The 22262-nt window shown below is 39.2% G+C and overlaps 1 protein-coding gene across 8 annotated transcripts in view; it reads right to left on the bottom strand.

Annotated features, from left to right (window-relative positions):
* Window positions 1–22262, bottom strand: part of LOC140482335 (solute carrier family 35 member F5-like) — a 117791-nt gene that overhangs the window by 12751 nt on the left and 82778 nt on the right. For all 8 annotated transcript variants that reach the window (XM_072579629.1, XM_072579632.1, XM_072579630.1 and 5 more), the window contains 2 exons: window positions 21226–21316; window positions 14212–14366 (listed from right to left, as the gene is read on the bottom strand). In XM_072579629.1, coding sequence (XP_072435730.1) covers window positions 14212–14366; window positions 21226–21316 — 246 coding nt within the window. The remainder of the gene's footprint in view (window positions 1–14211; window positions 14367–21225; window positions 21317–22262) is intronic.

Raw genomic sequence — 22262 nt, 5'->3', positions numbered from 1 at the left:
GAACCTCCACTTTCTGTCACAACACTACAGACTTCTTACAGAAACTCCACAGACCAGTCAAACCAAGAACATTCCTCGTCACAATGGACGTATTGGCACTCTATCCCAGCATCCCCCATGATAAGTGCATCACTGCAACAGCACCAACAACTGCCAATTTTCAGATGGCATCCTACTACTCATCCATTTCATCCTTGTCTTCACCTTCAGTAAGGAGTTCTTTTTCCAGTCACACGGAACAACCTTGGGGACCAAATTTGCACCCCAATACACCAACCTTTTTTTGCAGAAGTTCATGCACAACTTCTATGCTGCACAGGACCTCCAATCAATGCTAAACACCAGATACAGCAATGTCATTTTCCTCCTCTGGAGTTGTCACGAAGAATCACTGAAACAACTATAAAACATTATCAACAAGTTTCATCACACCATCAGATTTAGCATACTACGCTTCAGAATCAGTCTCATTCTTGGACACACCCAATTCCTTCAAGGATAGACAACTCAGTACCTCACTCGACCGCAAGCCCATGGATAACCTCACGATGACACACTTCTCTAGCCTCCACCCTAAACATGTTCAAGAAGCCATTTTCTACGGACAAGCCCTGTGTATACACATGATCTGCTCAGCCAAAGAGGAATGCAACGCACACCTACAGATGCCTTAATTGGAACGGGATACAGTGCTCAACTCATCAATCACCAGTTCCAATACGCCACACTGAAAAACCGCAATGACCTCCTCAGAGGACAAGACCGACAAAGTACCCTTCATCTTCCAGTACTTCCCCGGAGCAGATAGACTATGCCATGTGCTTCGCACCCTTCAACATGTCATCGATGAGGACATACATCTTGCCAAGATCATCCCTACGCCCCTACATCTCTTCAAACAAACACCAAACGTTAAACAGACCATTGTTCACAGCAAATTACCCAGCCTTCAGGACAACATAGACCACAGCACCACACAACCCTGCCATGGCAACCTCTACAAGACATGTCAGACCATTGACTTGGATACTACCATCATGTGTGGGGACACCATCCACCACGTACACGCCAGATACTCACGGGACTCAGCCAATGTTGTCTACCTCATATGTTGCAAGTAAGGACATTCTGAGGCATGGTATCTTAGTGAAACCATGCAGATACTATGACAACGGATGAATGGACACCGCACAACAATTGCCAGACAGGGATGTTTCCTCCCAGTTAAGGAAAACATCAGCGGATAAGGACATTCAGCCTCCAAACTTCCTGTAAGCATCTTCCAAGGTGGCTTTTGAGACACACAAAATCATGGAATCACCGAGCAGAAACGGATAGCTAATGAAGACGGCCTCAACCGCGAACCTGGGTTCACATCACGCTACATGTAACCCACCATACTGATCTGTATTTGTAAAATCTTCCTTACTGTCCTATTTTGGTACCAGCACATTGATAACTTGTTATGATCTCTCTACCTTATTTAATTTGTATGGTTTTAGATCACTTGTTACTTTGGTTAGATCCTCAGCACGTAGCTCTTGTACATATAATTTCATTCCTGTCATTTTGTTTGTCTGCAGCACTCCGTTATTTTTAGTTTGTTGGAATTATCTCTCTGACTCAATTAATCAGACTTTCGGTCATCTCTTTACTTGCTATTCAGCTGTTGGCTTTTGATCACCTGCATAGACTTAATATTCAGCCTATCAACACTCTACTCACATCATTTATATCATCTTTTGATCTATCTGTTTACTGAACTCTCTGCCTATAAATTCTGTGCTTGTCTGCTTTTCTTTACTTCACCTGATGAAGGAGCAGTGTTCCGAAAGCTTGCCATTTCAAATAAACCTGTTGGACTACAACCTGGTGTTTTTTTTTAAGAATAGATTCCCTACAGTGTGGAAACAGGGCCTTCGGCCCAACAAATCCACACCGACCCTCTGAAGAGCATACCACCCAGACCCATTCTCCTACATTTACCCCTGACTCATGCACCTAACACTGCGGGCAATTTAACACGGCCAATTCACCTAACCTGCACATCTTTGGACTGTAGGAGGAAACCGGAACACCCGGAGGAAACCAAGCAGACACGGGGAGAATGTGCAAATTCTACACAGACAGTTGCCCGAGGTGGGAATTGAACCTGGCTCCCTGGCACTGAGAGGCAGCAGTGCTAACCACTGAGCCACCGTGCGCCTTCTGACCTTGTCCACCCAGTCCAACACCGGCACATCCACATTTGGCAAGCATGACAGGGAAATGTGTGCTAGTTATTTGCAGGTCTCCCCGGTAGGATGGGGGTTACTCATTCAAAGGTATTTGTGGGGGTGCAAGTCTGCCAAAAGCCACACACCTGCTCTTACTGCTGAGCCTTCCTTGTGACCCTTCTTCAGTCATTACTCACTACTGATGTGCCATTTATCATGTTGTGTAGGTGTCATACTGATAGAGATAAATATCTCCTTTTAAAAAAATTACAATAAATGAGTTTCTAATCCTAGACCTATGCCCCAAGTCTGTCAAGTGCCTGAGTCGAACAGAACAGCACACCCATTCCCGAAAAGAGACAACCAGAGCTCTCGGTGGTTTACAAGCCAGCAGCCAAGATCCTGATCAGGTCTAAAATTCTGCCTGGGAGTCAGTACCAATTCGGAATAAAATCTGGGATTCTCAGAGCTTTCTGAAACCTCATAGTAAACTATTGCGGCAACTGTAAAAATATAGCTTTTCTTTCCAGATTATTTAATTTAATGTGATGACATTACAAATTCACACAAATGTACTTTACTGACAAACTTAAATGGATCAACCCTTCAAGTACATTTTTTTTAATTTAGAGAAGTCAGTTTAAATTGATGAATAAGTTCAAGAGCATGCTAAAAATAGACCAACTAGACTTACAACGACGGTGACAAACCCTCGAGTTGACATGGGAATATATCCTCCTTCTTGATTAATTTAACAAAATTAATAAGGGAGATATGCAATTACATTTTAGAAGACAAAAATGCAAATTGCAAATCTAGGTCAAGTGTTTAATCTCATAATTTAACCTTATGGTTAACTTCCCTTTGGCAGGCTACACATAACATTTCATTAAACAACACTCTGGAGTTTAATGTTTGCGCTGCCCATTATATTAGTTGAACAAGTAAAGTTATTCATTCTGTTGTCTACAGACACAGGAGTTTGCACAGTTTTTGTCATCTCTCAGATTTTATAGATGAATGATTCAATATACTTTCTTGTGCTTAAGTTTGCACAAGGTTGCAATATTTAGTGGATTGCAACTAGACGAAGATTGTTATTGTTAATGAATGCCAATCAGCTAAACCCCAACAACACATAGGCCATGAGCTTCTCCACTTAGGCAAAGGCAGATCAGGGAGGTCAATGGGTGACTTGAACAGTGGTGTACACGAGAGAAGTTTAGACTTTTGGGACATTGGGATCATTTTTGGAAAAGGAGAAAGCTGTTGAGAAGGGCTTCACCTGATCAGAAAAGCAACTAATCTCCTGGCTGTGGTGGAATGGATTAAAACTTATAAGGTAGGAGGGGTGGGTTGATAAATGGGCCTTGTTTTGGATATACCAGAGAGGGCAAAAGAGAGATGATGGCGAATGGGAAAAAGGAAGGAAGGGAAGGATTCAGTATTGACAGGGAACAAAGAAATAATCTCCTCCCACGAGCAAGAAAAAGGTAAGGGCAGGGTTAAATTGCAAGTATATAAATGCACGGAATGTAGAGAACAAAACTGGGGTACTGGAAGCTGAAATTGCTCTATGGGTTATGACATACTACCATTGACATAAACATTGCTCAAGCCCAGAACAGGACTGGATACTTAACATCCAGGGGTTACAAGGCTTTTAGTAGAAACAGGGTGGGAAAAAGGGGAGGAGATGTAGCATCTTGATCAAAGACAGCGTCACTGCTCTTGAATGAGATATAATTCCTGAGTTACTTATGGTTGGAGGTGAGAAACAGAAAGGGAGCAATGACCTTGTTAGGTATATATTATAGATCTCCAAAAAGTGGGGAGGAAGGAGAAGACAGCATTGGACACCTGCAGGACAAGTATGGTTGTGATAGTGATAATTTCAATTATACTTGTGTAAACTGGGACCAAGATGAGGCAGGAAAGGGGAGAAATTCCCGCAATGTCTGCAGGAGAATTTTCTGGAGCAGTACGTATCTAGCCCTACTAGGGACAGGGTTGCACTGTTTCTGGTCCTGGGAAATGAGGCAGGCCAAATGCTGAATGTCAACGTGGAGGAGAATTTGAGAAAGTGATCATAACATAATAAGGTTCAATATTAAGTTGGAAAAGGATAAAAATCAGTCGATTATTAAGATCCCAGACTGGAAGAGGGCAGATTATAGGGGTCTAAAAATTGAACTGGAGCATATTGATTGGAAATACACTTTGGTGGATAAAACAGTAGATGAAAAATGGGAGAATTTCAAAAGGGAGATGAATAGGGTACAAGCTAATACATGCCCCAGAGAAATATATATCCAAATCTAGAATACCCTGGGTGACTAAGGATATTGATGAGAAAATAAGGAAGAAAAAGGAGGCATACGATGCACACCGGAATATTAATAGTAATAGAAATAAGAAACAGTGTCTCAAATGCAGAAGAGAGGCTAAGGTTGAAATAAGGAAGGCTGAGAGGAAGCATGAGGAAAAGATGGCTAAAACAAATATTCTTCAAACATAATAAGAGTAAAAGATTAGTGAAAGATAGAGAGGGGCCCATTCCAAACAAGCAAGGTAAACTGCGCACTGAAGCAAAGGATATAGCAGAAATATAAAATGAATATTTTGCTTCTGTCTTCATCAAATTAGAAGATGGTGACAATGCCCTCATTGAAATGGGGATGTTGAGCAATTTAACAGGATAGTGAAAGATAAAGAGAAGGTGCTAAAAAGGCTGGCAGAACTCCAGGTAGAGAAGTTGTCAGGCCCAGATGGGATGCATCCTAGACCAAAATGTTAAGGGAGCAAATTGAGGAACTGTTGACAGAAATTTACTAGGTTTCTCCAAACACAGTGTTAGTCCTGGCAAACTGGAGGATTGTAAATGTGACACTGTTGCTTAAGAAAGGGACAAAGGATAACCTAGGAAACGACAGACCTCTAGCTTGATTTTAATAGTCGGAAAACTGATGGAGGCCACAATACAGGGTAAGTTGATACTCGACAGTCAACATGGCTTTGTCAAGGGCAGGTCATGCCTAGCAACTTTAATTGAGTTCTTTTGATGAGGTAACACAAGAGTGGATGAGCATTGTGCTGTAGATGTATATTTGAACTTTCAGAAAGCATTTGATATGGTGCCACATGACAGGTTGGCTAGCAAATTAGGGCAGCACAGTGGCTCAGTGGTTAGCACTGTTGCCTCATAGCACCAGTGACCTGAGTTCAAAGCCAGCCTCAGATAACTGTCTTGGATGAGGAGTTTGCATGTTCTCCAGGTGTCTACGTGGATTTCTTCCCACAGTTCAAACATGCGCAGGCGAGGTAAATTAGCTTTGCTAAATTGACCTATAGAGTCCAGGATGGTGTAGGCTAGGTGGATTATCTATGTGGGGTTATTGGGATAGGGTGAGGGTCATTGGGATAGGGTGGGGGTCTGGGTCTGGGTGGGATGCTCTTCAGGGCGTCGGTGTAGACTCAATAGACTAAATGGCTTCTTTCTGTATTGCTAGGATTCTATGAGTGTAGAAATGTTTGGGATTGATGGGTCCTTGGCAACATGGATTATAAATTGGCTAAAAAAGGACAGGGTAGGTATAGATGGGCATTTCTCAGGTTGGACATGAGGTGAAAGTGATTTTCCCCAGGAATCAGTGTTGGGACCTTTCCTCTTCCTGATTTATGTAAATAGTTTGGAAATGAGTATTGAAGGCAAAAATCTCTAAATTTACAAATGATGCAAACTTGGGGAGAATAGGGAATTATGAGGATGATGACGAGCAACTTCAGAGGGACACCGACAAGTTGGCTCAGTGGGTAGACACCTGGTAAATGAGTTATAATGCAGGGAAATGTGAGGTAATGCATTTTAATAAAAGAAACATGAAGAGACAGTACAGGCTCAATGCTCCAACTTGAGGGAGTACAGGAGCAGAGGGACCTTGGGGTTCATGTGCATGATTTTCTGAAGGTGGTCAGGCAGGTTTTAAAATTGTTATAGGATCCTTGGGTTTATTAATAGAGATAGAGAGTATAAAAACAAAGAAGTTCTGGAATATTGTGTGCAATTCTGGTCTCCTTCCTATTGGAAGGATGTTGTGAAACTTGAAAGGGTTCAGAAAAGATTTACAAGTATGTTGCCAGGGTTGGAGGATTTGAGCTATAGGGACAGGCTGAATAGGTTGTGGCTGTTTTCCCCTGGAGCGTCAAAGGCTGAGAGGTGACCTTATCGAGGTTTATAAAATCATGCGGTCTTGGATAGGATAAATAGACAAAGTCTTTTCCCTGGGGTGGGGGAGTCCAGAACTAGAGGACATAGGTTTAGAGTGATAGGGGAGAGATATAAAAGGGACCTAAGGGGCAACTTTTTCATGCAGAGGGAGGTGCGTGTATGGAATGAGCTGCCAGAGGAAGTGTTAGAGGCTGGTACAACTATATTATTTAAAAGACATCTGGATGGGTAAATGAAGAGGGAGGGGTTAGAGGGATATGGGCCAAGTGCTGGCAAAGGGGACTAGATTGGGTTGGTTGGCATGGATGAGTTGGACCAAAGGGTCTGTTTCTGTGCTGTACATCTCTATGACTCGAAGAGATACTACACCTCTACGAATCATTGGTCACATCACATTCAGAGTATTTGTCTTCAGGCACCTTATTTAAGGAAGGATGTTAAAGGTCATGAGAGAGTTCAAAGGAGATGTACAAGAATAATATTGGGAATGAAAGATTTTAGATTACAGGGAAGATTAGGGTGATTGGGCTTATTCACCTTTGAGCAGAGAAGATTAAAAGCTGGCTTTATGGAGGTGTTCAAAATTATGAACAATTTTGACAGGGTAAAGATGCTTTATCAACAACCTTTCCTAGCAGTCACAATTTCGAGATTGTCAGTAAAAGAGTTAAGACTGAGATGAGGAGAAGCTTCTTTACTCAAAGTTGTTAGGATTTGGAATGTGCTGCCTGAGAGTGATGGAGGAGGGTTCCATAAGACATTTCAAAGAGAGTTGGATACATATTTGAAAGTCATGATCTTAGAGGGTTATGGAGATAGGGCTAGGCAGTGGGTCTAGCTGGAGCTCTTTCAAGAGCAGGTATAGACACTATGGAACAAATGGCCTCCTTCTGTACTGTAAAATTGTATGATTCATGATTCTAACAATGCATTATGGGAGTGATATAATACCATATCGAACAGAAGTAGGTCAAATGGCTCCTGAGCTTGCCCCACCATTCTACAAGATCCTGGATGATCAGATTGTGGTCTCAGTTCTAATCTCCTGCCTTCTCCCATAATCTTGGACTGTCTTATAGATCAAAAACTGTTCAATTCAGCCTTGAATATATCATGTGAGCCAGCCTCCAACATTTTCCAGAAAGCAGAATTCTAAAGATTATTCATTCTTCTGAGAGAAGAAATTCCTCTCAATCTGAAACGGGAAATATCTTATTCCTAAACTATTCCTCCTTGTTCTGGATCATCCCCTCTCCCAAACAGAAAAAAATATTTCATTGTCAAACCTGTCATGCATCATCAGAATCATATTTGCTTGAAAAGATCAACTGTTACTCTTCCAAACAGCAATGAATACAGTATAACCTGATTAACCTTTCCTCATAAAACAGTCTCTTCGTTTCCGGAACCACTCTAGTGAACTTGCTCTGAATTGCTTTGATACAAGCATAACCTTAATAAATCAGAACATCAAAACTGCACCTTGTATTCTGGGTGTGGTCTCACCAATAGCATGCACATTTGCACAAAATATGTCTACTTTTATACTCTATTTCCTTGTAGTTTATGTACTGCAGCATTCTGCAATTAAACCATATTTCATTTTTCTACCCTACCTTCCAAATTGGACAAGCTTCAACTGATTGCCTAAACTCCTCCTAATACTTTCTTAATAATGAATTCCAGCATTTTCCCAATGGCTGATGCAAGGTTAACTGTGCAATAGTCAGCAACACCCTCACTTCTGAAATTACGATGGAGGAAAGGTTGTTGATAAAGCATCAGAAGATGGTTGGGCCTGGGCCTTATCCTAAGGAATTTCTCCAGAGTCGTCCTGGAGCTATGATGACTGGCCTGCAATAACTACCACCATTTTCCTTTGTGCCAGTATGACTCCAACCAGCTTTAGCTCATATTTGGAAATACTACGAACAGTTTTGATTCCCTCATCTGAGGATGGATATACTGGAGGCAGTCCAGAGAAGGTTCACTGGGTTGATCTTGGGTATGGACAGACTTGCTTATGAGAGGTTGAGTAGATTGCCCGTGCTCACTGGAATTTAGAAGAGTGAGAGGCAACCTTATTTAAACTTTCAGGTCTCCCAGGGGACTTCACAGGGTAGATGTAGAGAAGTGCATCTTATGGAAGAGCCTCGGGCATGATCATAGGAACACAGGAACAGGAGTTGGCCATTCAGCCCATCAAGCCTGTTCTGCCACTCATTAAGATTATTGCTCATTTGTGGCCTAACTCTATTTATCTGCCTTAGGCCCATATCACGAATTTTTAATAAGCAAAGTTATCTCATCTATTTCAATTTTAACAATTGAATTAGAATCACTGTTTGAGGAAAAGTGTTCCAAACTTTACGATACTCTTCACGAAGCCCTTTCTAACATCTCTCCTGAATGAACTGGCCCTAATTCTTAGATTATACTCCCTGGTTCTAGAATCTTCAATCAGTGGTCATAGTTTATCTTTATCTATCCTGTCTTTCCCTGTAAATATTCTGAAGATCTCGATTAGATCACCCCTTAACCTTCTAAGTTCTAGAGAATTGAGGCCTAATTTATTTAATCTCCTCTCATAACTGAACCCCTGAAGTCTGGGTATCATCTTTATAAACCAGTGTTGAACTCCCTCCAGGGTCAAAACATCCTTCCTAAGGTGAGGCACCCAGATCTGCTCACAGTACTCTAAGTGGGGTCTAACTAAGGGTTTTGTATAACTGCAGCATGATTCTGCACCTTTATAATCAAGCCATTTGCATATGGTGGCCTTCTCAGCTTTCTCGACTATTTTCTACACCTATTTATGGCAATTCAAAGAACTATGCACCTGAAACCCACAAATCTCATTAGACATCTAACATATTTAACTTTGTGTCTTCTTAAAAAAATATATCATTTTTGGGCCAAATTGGATAACCTCTCACTTACTTACATTAAAGTCCACCTGTGACTGCTTTGCTCATTCACCTAATCTATCACTACCCTGTTGTAATTTTATGATATTGTCAACACTGTCTATAATACTGCCCAACTTTGTGTCATCAGCAAATTTGGATATTTGACGTTTTATGCCATTTTCCAAGTCAAAAATGAATATTGTGAATAACTGAGGCCCGAACATAGATTGTTGTAAGAAACCACTGATCATGTCTTGCCAGTTTGAGTACTTGCCCATTTATACCAATTCTCTGGTCGTAAGTTTGCTTGTTGAGCTGGAAGGTTTTTTTCAGATGTTTCGCCACCATGCTAGGGAATATCATCAGTGAGCCTCTGGTGAAGCATTGGTGTTATGGCTTTCTGTTTTGTGTCTTGGTTTCTTAGGTGGGTGATATAATTTCTGGGTCTCTTTCTCAGAGAATGGTAGATGGGGTCTAAATCGATGTATTTATTGAGAGAGTTCCGGTTAGAATGCCAGGCCTCTAGGAATTCTCGTGCATGTCTCTGTTTAGCTACGATGGATGTGTTGTCCCAAAGTGTGTCTTCCCTTGTCTATATATAGCAATACTGGTGATAATGGGTCATGTCTTTAGGTAGTTAGTTGGTGTTCAGGTATCCTGGTGGCGAGCTTTCTGCCCATTTGTCCAATGTAGATTTTTTTTTTTACGGTCCTTGCATGGTATTTTGTAAATGACATTAGTTTTGCTGGTTGTTTGTACAGGGTCCTTCAGGTTCATTAGCTGTTGTTTAAGTGTGTTGGTGAGTTTATGGGCTACCATGATGCCAAGGGTATCAAATAATTTCCAAGACGTTGTTGATGTAAGGTAAAGTGGCTAGAGCTTCTGGGCACGTTGTGTCTGCTTGTTTGGGTTTGTTGTTGGGATATTGTTTATTGGGTACCCGTTCTTCCTGAATTTGTAGTATAGAAATTTTCTTCAGCTGTTCGTAGTTCCTGGGTGCTGCAGTGTGTTGTGGCTTATTGAAATAATGTTCTGATGCAGCTCCGGGTTTTGGGATGTTTGCTTCTGTAGTTAAGCATTTGGTCTGTGTATGTTGTTTATCGTGTAGACGCTGGTTTGAAGTTCTCCATTAACTGTTTGTTCTGCTGTGACATCTAGGAATGGGAGTCTATTGTCGTTCTCTTCTTTTGTGAATTTTATACCAATAAGAATATTGTTGATGGTATTGTAGGTTTCCTCTAATTTGTTTTGTTTTGTAATCACAAAGATGTCATCCATGTAGCAGACCCAACGTTTGGGTTGGATAGTTGGGAGGGCTGTTTGTTCAAGTCTTTGCATTACTGCCTCTGCTAGGAACCCTGATATTGGTGATCCCATGGGCGTACTGATGATTTGTTTGTAAGTCTTGTTATTGAATATGAAGTGGGTGGTGAGGCACAGGTCTACTAGCTCGTGGTTGTTGTCCTTCCTGATGGAACTAATGCTGTCTGGTGTTTGTGTCCTTGGTTCCTTCAGTAGTGCAGCCCGTGCTTCTCTGGCCAGGTTGATGTCAATTGATGTGAATAGGGCTGTTACATCAAAGGACACCATTATTTTGTCCTCTATCTTGGCGTCTTTGATGGTATTCAGAAATTCTTAGGTGGAGTGAATGAAGTGGCATGAGCCTTCTCCTAGGTATTTCAGTTTTTGGTGGAGCTCCTTGACTAATCTGTGTGTCGGTGTTCCAAGCAGTGAGACTATGGGTCTGAGCGGGGCTCCTGGTTTGTGTACTTTAGGTAGTCCGTTGAAGTAGGGTGCTTTGGATCCATCCCGTTTTTTTTGGAGGTCTTTCTTGTTTAATTGTCCTGATTTCTGAAGCCTTCTCAATGTGGATGTGACATGGGTTTCTAGTTGTGGAGTCTGGTCTATCGCCACCTGTTGGTAAGTGTCAGTATCTGCAAGCGGTGCCTTTGCTTTTTCAATGAACTCCATTCTGTTTAGAATGACGGTCATGTGCCCTTTGCCTGCAGGTAGGATTACAATGTTTTTGTCTTTTTTCTGCCTTTCACGGGCTTTCCTTTCCTGTGTGTTGTGCTTGTTTCCTTCCTCTTGCCGCTTAGTATTGGTACAGCTGTCTGTCTGATGGTCTGCTGGGTTTCTTCTGTGAGTCCACTGTCCTTCAGTGTTGAATCTAATACTGCTGGGAAGTCCTTTTTTTCTGCATCTCTGTAGTTCTAGTTTAACCCTCTTACTAGGACAGCTTTTTCCATATCTGTTAGTGGCTCGTCTGATATGTTTTTTATTCAAGCCTCTGTAAGGATACTAGTGATAGTGGGTAGTGTCTCTTGATAGCTAGTTGATGTTCATGTATCCTGGTGGCTAGTTTTCTGCCTGCTTGTCCGACGTAGTGTTTTTTCACAATCCTTGCATGGTATTTTGTCTCTGTTTTTTATGAGTTTGTCCAGTTTTTCCTGTAAGGTAAGCTTTTAAAAAATTTCTATGTTTGCTAATGTTTGATGGTTATGGCTCAAGCTAATGTGTCTGTCCATTCATGGTCTGTCGCGTTAGTATATAAAGTTTTTTGGCGCAAAATTTCCCGATTATATCTACGGAGTCGATTGGGGGCATTGTTAATCATTTCTCGCAACATTCTGCGGCCATTCTGTTCTGCGATTCTTTTGACTAGTGGGGTGTTGAGCAGTGGTTCGCATTTAAGACATGTTGGTAGTACCTGATTCCTGAAGCATTCATGCAGGAAGTACAGTTGTTTGCAGGTGGCGCTCAGTTGGATGGTGTTGCTTTCCTATCTTCAGGCTAGTTTTAGAGTATTGTGCCCATAGGTACTTGCAATTTAGAGAAGATTTACAGTTCAGGTTGAAGGTCAAGGTGTAAATTTGCTCGCTGAGCTGAAAGCTTTTTTTTCCTCAGACATATTAGGTAACATCATCAGCCAGCAAAAGACATGACCCACTATCACTAGTATCCTTACATACAAATGAGGAAGGACACCACTTTGACTGGGACAACACATCCATCTTAGGACAAGCTGAACAGAGACACACATAGGAATTCCTAGGAGGTCAAGCATTCTATCCAGAACTCCATTAATAAACACAGTGATTTGGACCTCATCTACTCTCCTCTGAGAAAAAGAATCGGAAATGATATCACCCACCTTAAGAAACCAAGACACAAAAATAGAAAGTGGGAAATAATACCAGTGCTTCAGCAGAGGCTCATTGACGATGTTACATAATATGGTGATGAAACGTCTGAAAACAAACCTACCAGCTTAGCAAGCAAACTTACAACTTGAACCTCAACCTGAGCTACAAATGTTCTCAAAAATCATACCAATTCTGTTTTGTGTCACTCAGTACATATTGTTGTTGGAAACGATCTTTGTCACACTCTGGAAATTCACAACCTTTCTGGCAGATGCTAGTCTGTCTCTCCAGTTAACTTTTCATTAGCCTTCTTAATTTCTTGATGTATCTGCAGGTTATCTGACAGTGACTTCTTAACAAGGACACATTTTTGACATCTACACTTTCTAACCTCTTATCAGTTAAGAAATACTCTGCATGTTTGTTCCTATTACCAAGTGAGAATCTCATGTTTTTCCACATTGTATTTCATACTTTTGCCCACTCACTAAGTCTCTCAAATCCTCTTAAAGCCACATTTCATCTTCCTCACAGAAAACATTCACACATAGCTTTGTGAAAAGCCTTGATTCAAATATGGACAAAAGAACAGCTGAATTCATAGATGTTGCAAAAGTTACTGGCCTTAACACCAAGGTCAGGCAGCATCCGAGGAGCAGGAGAATTGACGTTTTGGGCAAAAGCCCTTCTTTAGGAAGGGCTTATGTCAGAAACATTGATTGTCCTGCTCCTCAGATGCTGCCTGACCTACTGTGCTTTTCCAGCACCACACTCTTGGACTCTGACCCCCAGAATCTGCAGTCCCTACTTTCTCCTGCCCTTAATATCAAGGTCACATTTGACGAAGTGTAGCCCAGTACTATTCCAAGTAACTTGCAGCTTGAGGTGAAGAACTGATTGACGTGTAACTTTTAAATAAAAACCAAAAGGAAAAATGAGATAATGATATGGGTGAGTTATGGTTAATTCAATGCAAGTTTCCAGCCTGTATTATCAACCAGACTAATCAAGTATGGATCTCAAGGTCTTCTGATTACAGAGGGTAGTGATAACAGGATTGGATGATTCTGTAAATCAGCCAATAATTGCTAATTGTCAGTCATGGCTTCAAATATATAGAATATTGCTTCTGTCAAAGTAAGTAAGGGCCCTAAAATGAGATGAGGAGCTTCAATACCAGAATATACTGATCCAAGAGTTAACTATCAACCTCATTATTATTTAACAGAAATAGTGCAAGCTTCATAACTGTGAGCAGCACAACTGTATTTATAATCACAAGCATTTACAACACAGGAAAATACCCTTCGGACCATTACATATGTGCTTTCTCTGTAATCCTGTATCCTCATGCTTCAATTATGTATTCAATGCTCCTTTATAAAACTCCACTGCAGCCCAACATCATACTGACAAAGTCCACCAACAGTGAATGAAGACATTTCTCGAAAACTTTCACTGTCCTTTTAGTAGCAAGAAGTGAATTTTTTTTATAGCTCCCTTATGTCCCAAAATCATTGTAAATATCATTTTTTAATTGCTATTTTAAAGCATGTTTGTGGTCTTTTTACTGCCGTTAACAGCTAAAACATGTATCAATGGAAAGAGCACTGCAACAATATAACACAGTACTTTTGACTCCACATTGCTCTAAGTGAGCTCTCATCTTCAATCAGTACTCGCAGCATACATACTATTAAAAAAAACAGTACCTCTGAATGCGATGCTTCCTGCATATAAATGCAAATATCCGCCTCAGGCCAACCATTACTGGATCCCAGTTATTATAGTGACATAAAAGAGTTGCAATGAAGAAAGAGAGGAAGACTGGAATCGATCCTGCAAATAATAACCATGAAAACTCCACCTAAAAAATTAAAAATTAAACATAAGACTTTCTGAAACAATGCAATATCTTGTTTAATTTAATTGATCACATTGCAAAATATTTCTGACTTCTAAAATATCTTCTTTCTCAAGCTCATTTATGTTTTAAGTTAAACTTGTTTAACAATATTGCCAAGATACATTTTACAATAAAATAGTATTATACATAAAAGACTACACATGTGCAATAATGTTGCTTTATTACAGATATAATTCTTTATAGAACATCCTTTAATATATGAAAATATTGAGAGTATCACCATTATGCTCCAGGAAGGCCAGCAGAATTCGAAGGATTATATACATGCAAATTATCATCTTTGAAGTAGATGCTAGGGATTCTTAGGGAATAGATAGTGTCTACAGTATGAAAATAAATTATTTGGCCGAACTGATCTATGCTTTTGTATCTAGCCGAAAAAGGGATGGTCCTGAAGAAGGGACACTAAACGTGAAATGTTAATTCTGCTTTCTCCCCACAGATGTGCCAGATATACTGAGCTTTTCCAGCAATTTCTATTTTCAGCATCTGCAGTATTTTGTTTCTTTTTCAAAAAAGAATATTTTTGAGGATAGCCATAAGGCATCATCCAAATAGACTTGTAGGCAGAATAGCACAGTTCTTAGTCTACTACAGAAAAAGCTAGTTATTTGCTGAATATTTCATAAGTGGCAAAGGCAAGACAGTATAATTGTTGATTTTGTCCTTGAATTGTGAATTTGTCGTGATGACAGCACAATGAAAAGCTTCAACAAATTGTTTTCCAGCGATACAAAACAATATTAAACATGTTCTATAATATAATTCCAGATCTTTTAAAAGAATAATCACTTATTATCTGTCTTTCAGAGATAATGAAGGGGAAGAATATGGAAGGATTTGAAAATGTTAATGAGAATTTTAATAACCAGGCCTTACCACATTTGGAACCATGGCAGGTCAGCAAGCATAGAGGTAATGAGTAAAAGTAATTTGGCGTAAGATAGAACATGGGCAGTGTATCAGATGATCTCAAGTTTACAGAAGGTAGAATACAGAACATCAGCCTGGAATAGTCTGAGGTGATGGCAGTGAATTGGAGAATTGCCAACATTGTGTTCTTGTTGAAGAGTAGACCCAGCAATCAGATCAAGTTTGGTGGCGGTGAAACTTTTAGAAACAATTATTCAGGATAGAATTTATTGTCACACTGAGAAACGTGGATTGATTTGGAACAGTCAGCATGGATTGCTGGAATTTCTTTTAAGCTAAGTAACAGAGAAAGTTGATAAGTGCAAGACTGCTGATGTGGTAGACAGGGACTCCTAAAAAGGTGTTCGATATAGTGCCAAACAACAAAATCATGAAGAAAGTATAAGTTGTGGAATACAAGGGACAGTAATATTGTGGAAACAAAATTTATTGAGGGATAGGAAACAGAATAATATTCAATGGTATTTTTGGGCTGAAAGGATCATTTAGTTCTTAATGTGTGGGGGACAATTTCAAATTTTACAGAAAACAAAGCTTGGGACAGTCTAACCTGTGACAGAAGACAGCTTAGAACTGTATTGTTAGGGTGACCCTGACGAATGGGTTCATTAAGGCTTGATCAAAATGAATACAAGACACGTGTGCTTTGATGTAAAACAAATTTATTAGCTTAATCCAGTTCAGATGCATGCAAACTCATGAGAGAATCTATTAGCCTGAACTACTTTAGACATATTCGACAAGTGAATTTCAATGCCTTCTGCCCAACAGGGAGTCCTAGGCAATGGCTGGCACTTGGAGCTCTCTCAGTTTCCCTGGTCCCAGTTTTGCGAGCCCTAGTCCAACGATGAAAGGTTCCCTCACCATGGTCTCACAAACCCCAATCCAATGGTTAAAGTTTCCCCAATCTGGGAAAAGTCCCCATTATTGATATTATTCTGAATCTCATGTTCCATGTTATATTGTCATTCGGAGTACGTTCCCAAGCATTCCTGTATGCTTGGTAGTCACAAGCATATACAGGTGTTGCTGCAAAACAGCCTGATCCCAAGTCAAGGCAAGGTCATTGTGGTTATCTTCCAGCCAAAACAAGCAGCTTTTATACTAAGCCTCTTTTCATGAAGTTTCTTTCAATTGCTTATTGCTGCATCCAATTAACCCTTGGTTTGGAGTTATCACTTTTGAGTCTAACACTACGAGAACTTCAAAATGACATTGACAAGTGTGGAGTTGATGGATAGATGGCAGATGAAGTTCAAAATGGAGAGGTATGAGGTGAGATACTTTGGGACAAAGAACACAGAGTGTGTGTAAAACATATAAAGCAGACCGAAGGGGCAACTTTTTCACACAGAGGGTGGTGCATGTATGGAATGAGCTGCCAGAGGAAATGGTGAAGGTGGATACCATTGCAACATTTAAAAGGCATCTGAATAGGAAGGGTTTGGAGGGATATGGGCCAGGTACTGACAGGTGGGACTAGATTGGGTTGGGATATCTGGTTGGCATGGACAGATTGAACGAAAGGGTCTGTTTCTGCACAATACATCTCTATGACTCTACTATTCTGAAGTGTGTGCAGGAAAACAGAGATCTGGGTGTGTATTTACCTAAGTAATTAAATGGGCAAGACAGGTAGAGGCATCTGTTCATTAAGCATACTATATCCCAGGCTTCGTTAATAGGGGCAAAAGGTGCAAGATCAAGGAGGTTATGATGAACTTACAATAGTCATTGGTTAGACTTCAGTTGAGGTACTGCGGTGTACATTTCAGATGTCACACTATACAAAGAATGTGAATGCACTGGAGAAGAGGTTTACAAGCATAGTTCCAGTGATGAAATATTTCAATTCAGAGGAAAGATTGCAGAAATTTGGATTCTTTTCCCCTGGAGAGGAGAAGGTTAAGAGGATATTTGATAAAGGTTTTCAAGATCATGTATGGTTGGACAGCATCGATAGGGAGAAACTGTTCCTGTTTGGAAATGGATCAAGAACCAGAGGGCACAATTTTAAAGTGAAGTAAGTGCAAGGTGAGAAAAAAAGTATTGTCAACGAACGAATCAAGTTAATAGTAGGAAGTATTAACAATAGGTAATCATTATTTAAAAATTATTTTTAGACTTGTGCACATACTATTTAGTGAACCTGAGACTACTCATGACCTAATAAGCCAATTTGAGTTCAGGATATTTTTGATCGTACACAAGAAAGAAGAGTCAACACAGAAAAAGAACTTTAGTCAAAAGAACAGAATAAAAGCTCTGTGTCTAGTCACCTTAGTGTGGCAAACAGATGTCTGCAAGTGGATTGCCTGAAAAACCATAGATTTTTTAAAAAGTATTATTTCTCTTCTACTTTTTGACAATAAATTTGGTTGAAGTTACATGAGGAATAGATCTTGTAACTAATCAGTACTTATAAAAAATTCAGACATTGGATGTCTGAAACTCAATTTATAAATATAATTAACATAGAATTAAAGTTAAAGGGCAGTCCAAAATCATAGAAATGAAGGTGAAACTAGGTAGCTTCAGTGATCAAGTGTGCACGTGGTCAGAAATTCATCTTGGATCAAATGTAAACCAAGGTTTAACCTTCAATCTGGGACCATAAACCTGATGCATGGATAGTTTCTGGATCCTGATTCCATACTGCAATCCTTGAACATAAGTGCTGTAATTGGGCTGGTAGCAAGTTCAGTGACTGAGTGGATCAGAGGGTTATGTAAATGGGAACTTCCTGCACAGTCTGAGTGCAAAGGCAGTTGACAGCCATATTGGAGGCCTGCTACTGCCTTACAAAGAGAGGAGTCAGTAATTCAGAAATTCAGGCCCAATGGTGTACAAAATTCGCCAAATGGCCACCTGAAATTTAACATTTGGACTGTTTGGTTGATTTCACAGATTTATAAATTGAAAATCACCTTCTGGCCATTGCCTGCCTCTTAATAAGCTTCTTAAACTCTTGCAATCTGTGACCATAGCACAGGAAACTATTCAAATGAGGGAAGGATAAATGAGGAGTGGGGATCAGGGAGAGTATAGTCTGGTGATTCGATAATGTTTTCAGCAGCTACAGGTGGAAATTTCAAAATGATTTGTTTGTTGTTTACTGGTAGGGTTAAAAAAAATCTCCTTGTGACTCAAGCCAAAATTACAGGTGAAGGACCTAGTAGGAATAGGCAAGATTGATAGAGCCAGAAATGGAGATTCTGCTCAGTAGGTTTTCAAGAGCTAGGTTTGTGATTAAGCCTACCTCATAGGCATTAATAAAAACACAAAGAATTGGAACACAAATAGGCTATTAGGCCCACTGAATCTTCTCTGACATTAAATAAGATAATTCGGATTCAGGCCCCTACTTCACTTTCCTGCCTCTCCTATAACCCTCAACTCCTTGTAGATCAAAAATCTATGTAATTCAGCCCTGGAATGTCTCGGTCTTCATTGTTTGCAGGAATTCAAAGATGAATGATCCTCAAAAATTAACTCAAATTGCAGTTTTAAATGGGAAACTCTTTATTCTGAAATGGTGTTCCCTTATTCCAGATTTACCACAAGAGGAAATATCTTCCCAGCAGCTAGCCACCAAGCTTTCTCAGAATCTTATCATCTTCTCATTTGTTAAAACTCCAATGAGCAACAGGCCAATCTGCTCAAGTTTTCATCATAAGACAATCCTGTCTCAGCAATCAATCTTGTAAACTTTCTCTGAATTTCCTCTAATGATCCTAATTCCTTTAATATTCCTCCTTAAACAAGGAGATCAAAACTGTATGCAGCAATGCAAGTACAGTTCATCAATAAGTTATAAAAACTTTTCCAATTTTGTACTGCACCCCCTTGCAATAGAGACCAATATTCCATTTGACTTGCTATTTCTCGTTGAACCCACATACAACTATTTTGTGTTTCACGTATGAGGACAGCTATATCCCTCCATCTAGAGGGAGACAAAATAATGCTACAGTTTAAAATAACATTCGGTTTTTCAAATCTTCCAAGCAGTGGATAACCTTACATTTTTTTCATATTATACTAGATCTGACAGTTTAAGAATTAGTAAAGAAGAAAGATCTATATCCTCATCAGACTCTGTGATAATCCAAATTGCTTTCCCACCCATCTTTGAATTAGCAGCAAATTTGGTTATAATACTGTCTGCCCCTTCATTCAAATCACTGATATAAATTGCAAGTGGTGAGGCAGCAGCACTGATTCCTGTGGATTTCTCCCTCTTACGGTTTACTATTTTCACAATTATTCATGTGTCCCACCTCAGTTTCTTGTTGGATAGACATTCTGCTTTTCATGGTAATATTTCATTCCAAAACTATGAGCAGTAACTTGTGCAGTAACATTTTTGGCATGTTATTAAGTGTCATCGAGTTATAGAGTCTTTTGGAAATTCAAATCCAAGGTCCCACATACCTTACATTGCTTGTTATAATCTCAAATAAACAATAGTAAATTTGCCAAATGTGATTTTGCTTTCATGAAAACCATGCTGGCTCTAAGGGATTGCATTATGATTTCCTGAACGTCCTCCTCCTACTACTTTTATCGTGCACTGCAGAATATTTCCGATGACAGATATTCCTATAACTGGCCTATAGCTTTCTGTTATTTGCCACCTTTCTTTTTTGAACAGGGACATTATTTTCAAAGTATTTCAATCTGCTGGGACCTTTTGAGCATGTAGGGAACTGTCAAGTCACATCAATGCTCCTACTATTTTTAAAGCAATTTCTTTTTAACAACCAAGGATATGGGTCATCCAATATCTCTTATAACGTATCATTCTTTTTTGAATACGCTCTTCTGAAGTATTGACAGATATTTTACTGTGATGGAGGTATTTCAAGTTGTTGTTATTGTTATTTCCTGTAGAACCAAGATATCTCAATCATAAATTGAAATGTGGAAATTTAATATCTTTGAGGAACAGTTCCAGAAAATTCCAATTCGAACAGCTGTCAAATTAGAACAATATCACTCAGAATAATCCTCAATTTCTAATTATCTAACTGATTGATAATCCAATTTTCGCTTTAATCCTAGGTCTGATGAGCTTTTACTCTTAGTTATAAATCTCCCATGATGAACACATTCAAGATTATATTTATAACAGTTATCACAAAATTGTGTCAAAGTTCTCACTTTGAACTTAGATGTCCAGAAATATATACCACAACCAAAACAGAAAATATCGGAGACACACAACAGCTCAGTCAGTATTTGACCTAAAATGACTTGCAACATTTTGTGTTTTCACTTCACACGTACAGTATTCATTTCTTTTCCAGAAATGTACCATGTACTCTTGACAAAAAAAAATTCTCGTTGTCAGTTGGTGAGCTCATTTCCAGCTTTAATGAGTTGCAAAAGCCATGCACTGCTATACTCCTTTTACTACTTCCAACCTTTCCAGAAATCTAATTCTCTAATGATCTGTTCGCAAGCATTCCTCCTTCAACCAATTAGTCTTTTATTAGCCTTCATGCTCCTCTTTTCACAGGGATCTCAAAGCAAGTCTTGGCAAGTGACAAGATAATTAAACATGCTCTAGGAAGCCCTAATTTACTGGCTCTCAAATGTTTCCATGTGATAGACTTTCCTATAATTATGCAAACTTCAAAGTGCTTTGAGCAAAAATTGATATACCCAAGAACATTTGTTTGAACTGCCAGAAGAAACCAATGCTTTCTTCAAAGCTTATATTTGCTAGTATATAGCAAAGGACTTAAGCATGAAATACTAAACACAGAAATAGGATCATTCAGGTCTTAGACAAGAAGCAAAAATTTTTATTAAAAAATGTTCCAGCAGTAATAATACTGCTTTCAAAAACTGATTGAATTACCTTTCTCATATAAATGTCTGCTATCATGGAAAGAGGTATTGTGAGGCTTAATGCGAGGGTTCCAATCAGTGATGACGTAAGGAAACAGCCCCTGAAAAAGAAAAATAAATTTTAAATCTATATAAAAAAAGAACGAGTTAACTGCAAATCATTAATTCAATTAGTTCTAAATGTCGAAGATAATGTTCTAACTTGCTACAAATGGCCCATATATTGAAAAATTCTAAATTCATAGGCTAACCCACACTGCACAAATAAAATGTAAAAAGTAATAAAAGCTAAAAATCAATAATGCTTAATCAACTCCTTAACAAATCTCATAGATTTTCAGATAGAATTATTTTGAAGTGCAGAAATTGTTATATGGGCAAACAGAGCAGGGAATTTTAACAGCGGACATTCCCACAAATTGAAATGAGATAAATGATCAATTGGGCTATCTTCATTTAATATTTGTTCTAAATGTTTGCAAAAACCACCAGGAGAACTTGTTGCTTTTCTTGAATTATTCTCATTGGATTTTTAACATGTCCATGAACATGTGAAACAGGCAGACTGTGCCTTGCTTTATGAACTTGAATAGTGAGATTTCGAAGAATATAGGAAGCCCTCAGTACTGACCTGATTTAGTCCTAGAATAGGACCACACAATTTCTACTTCGGAAAAATAACACCAACCATTTGCCAAAACTAACTGATCAGCATCAACTGAAAAATGTTGGCTTTGGAAAGTCATAATTTATGAAAACTGTCTAGTTAAATTCATATAAAATAAACCAATGTGAACATTACAGAAAACCTGCAAATATTTATTAAGAAACACCATACTCTTAACTTTACCTGAACCACTACAAATTAAAAAGCAATTATCTATTCACAGGAATATAAGAGATTTGGATAATTACAGAAAGACTTAGGTCACAAAAGACAAAATTAGAATTCTTGATAGATTCTGGGAGAGGGTGGGAAGGGTGGAATTGAAATGACAATGAGGCTAGTCAGGAGATGTTAAACAGTGCAGATATACAGTTCTTGCA

The sequence above is a fragment of the Chiloscyllium punctatum genome, chromosome 10 (genome assembly GCF_047496795.1).
Source record: "Chiloscyllium punctatum isolate Juve2018m chromosome 10, sChiPun1.3, whole genome shotgun sequence".
Classification (NCBI taxonomy): Eukaryota; Metazoa; Chordata; class Chondrichthyes; order Orectolobiformes; family Hemiscylliidae; genus Chiloscyllium; species Chiloscyllium punctatum.
This window is presented reverse-complemented; position numbering and strand designations above follow the sequence as displayed.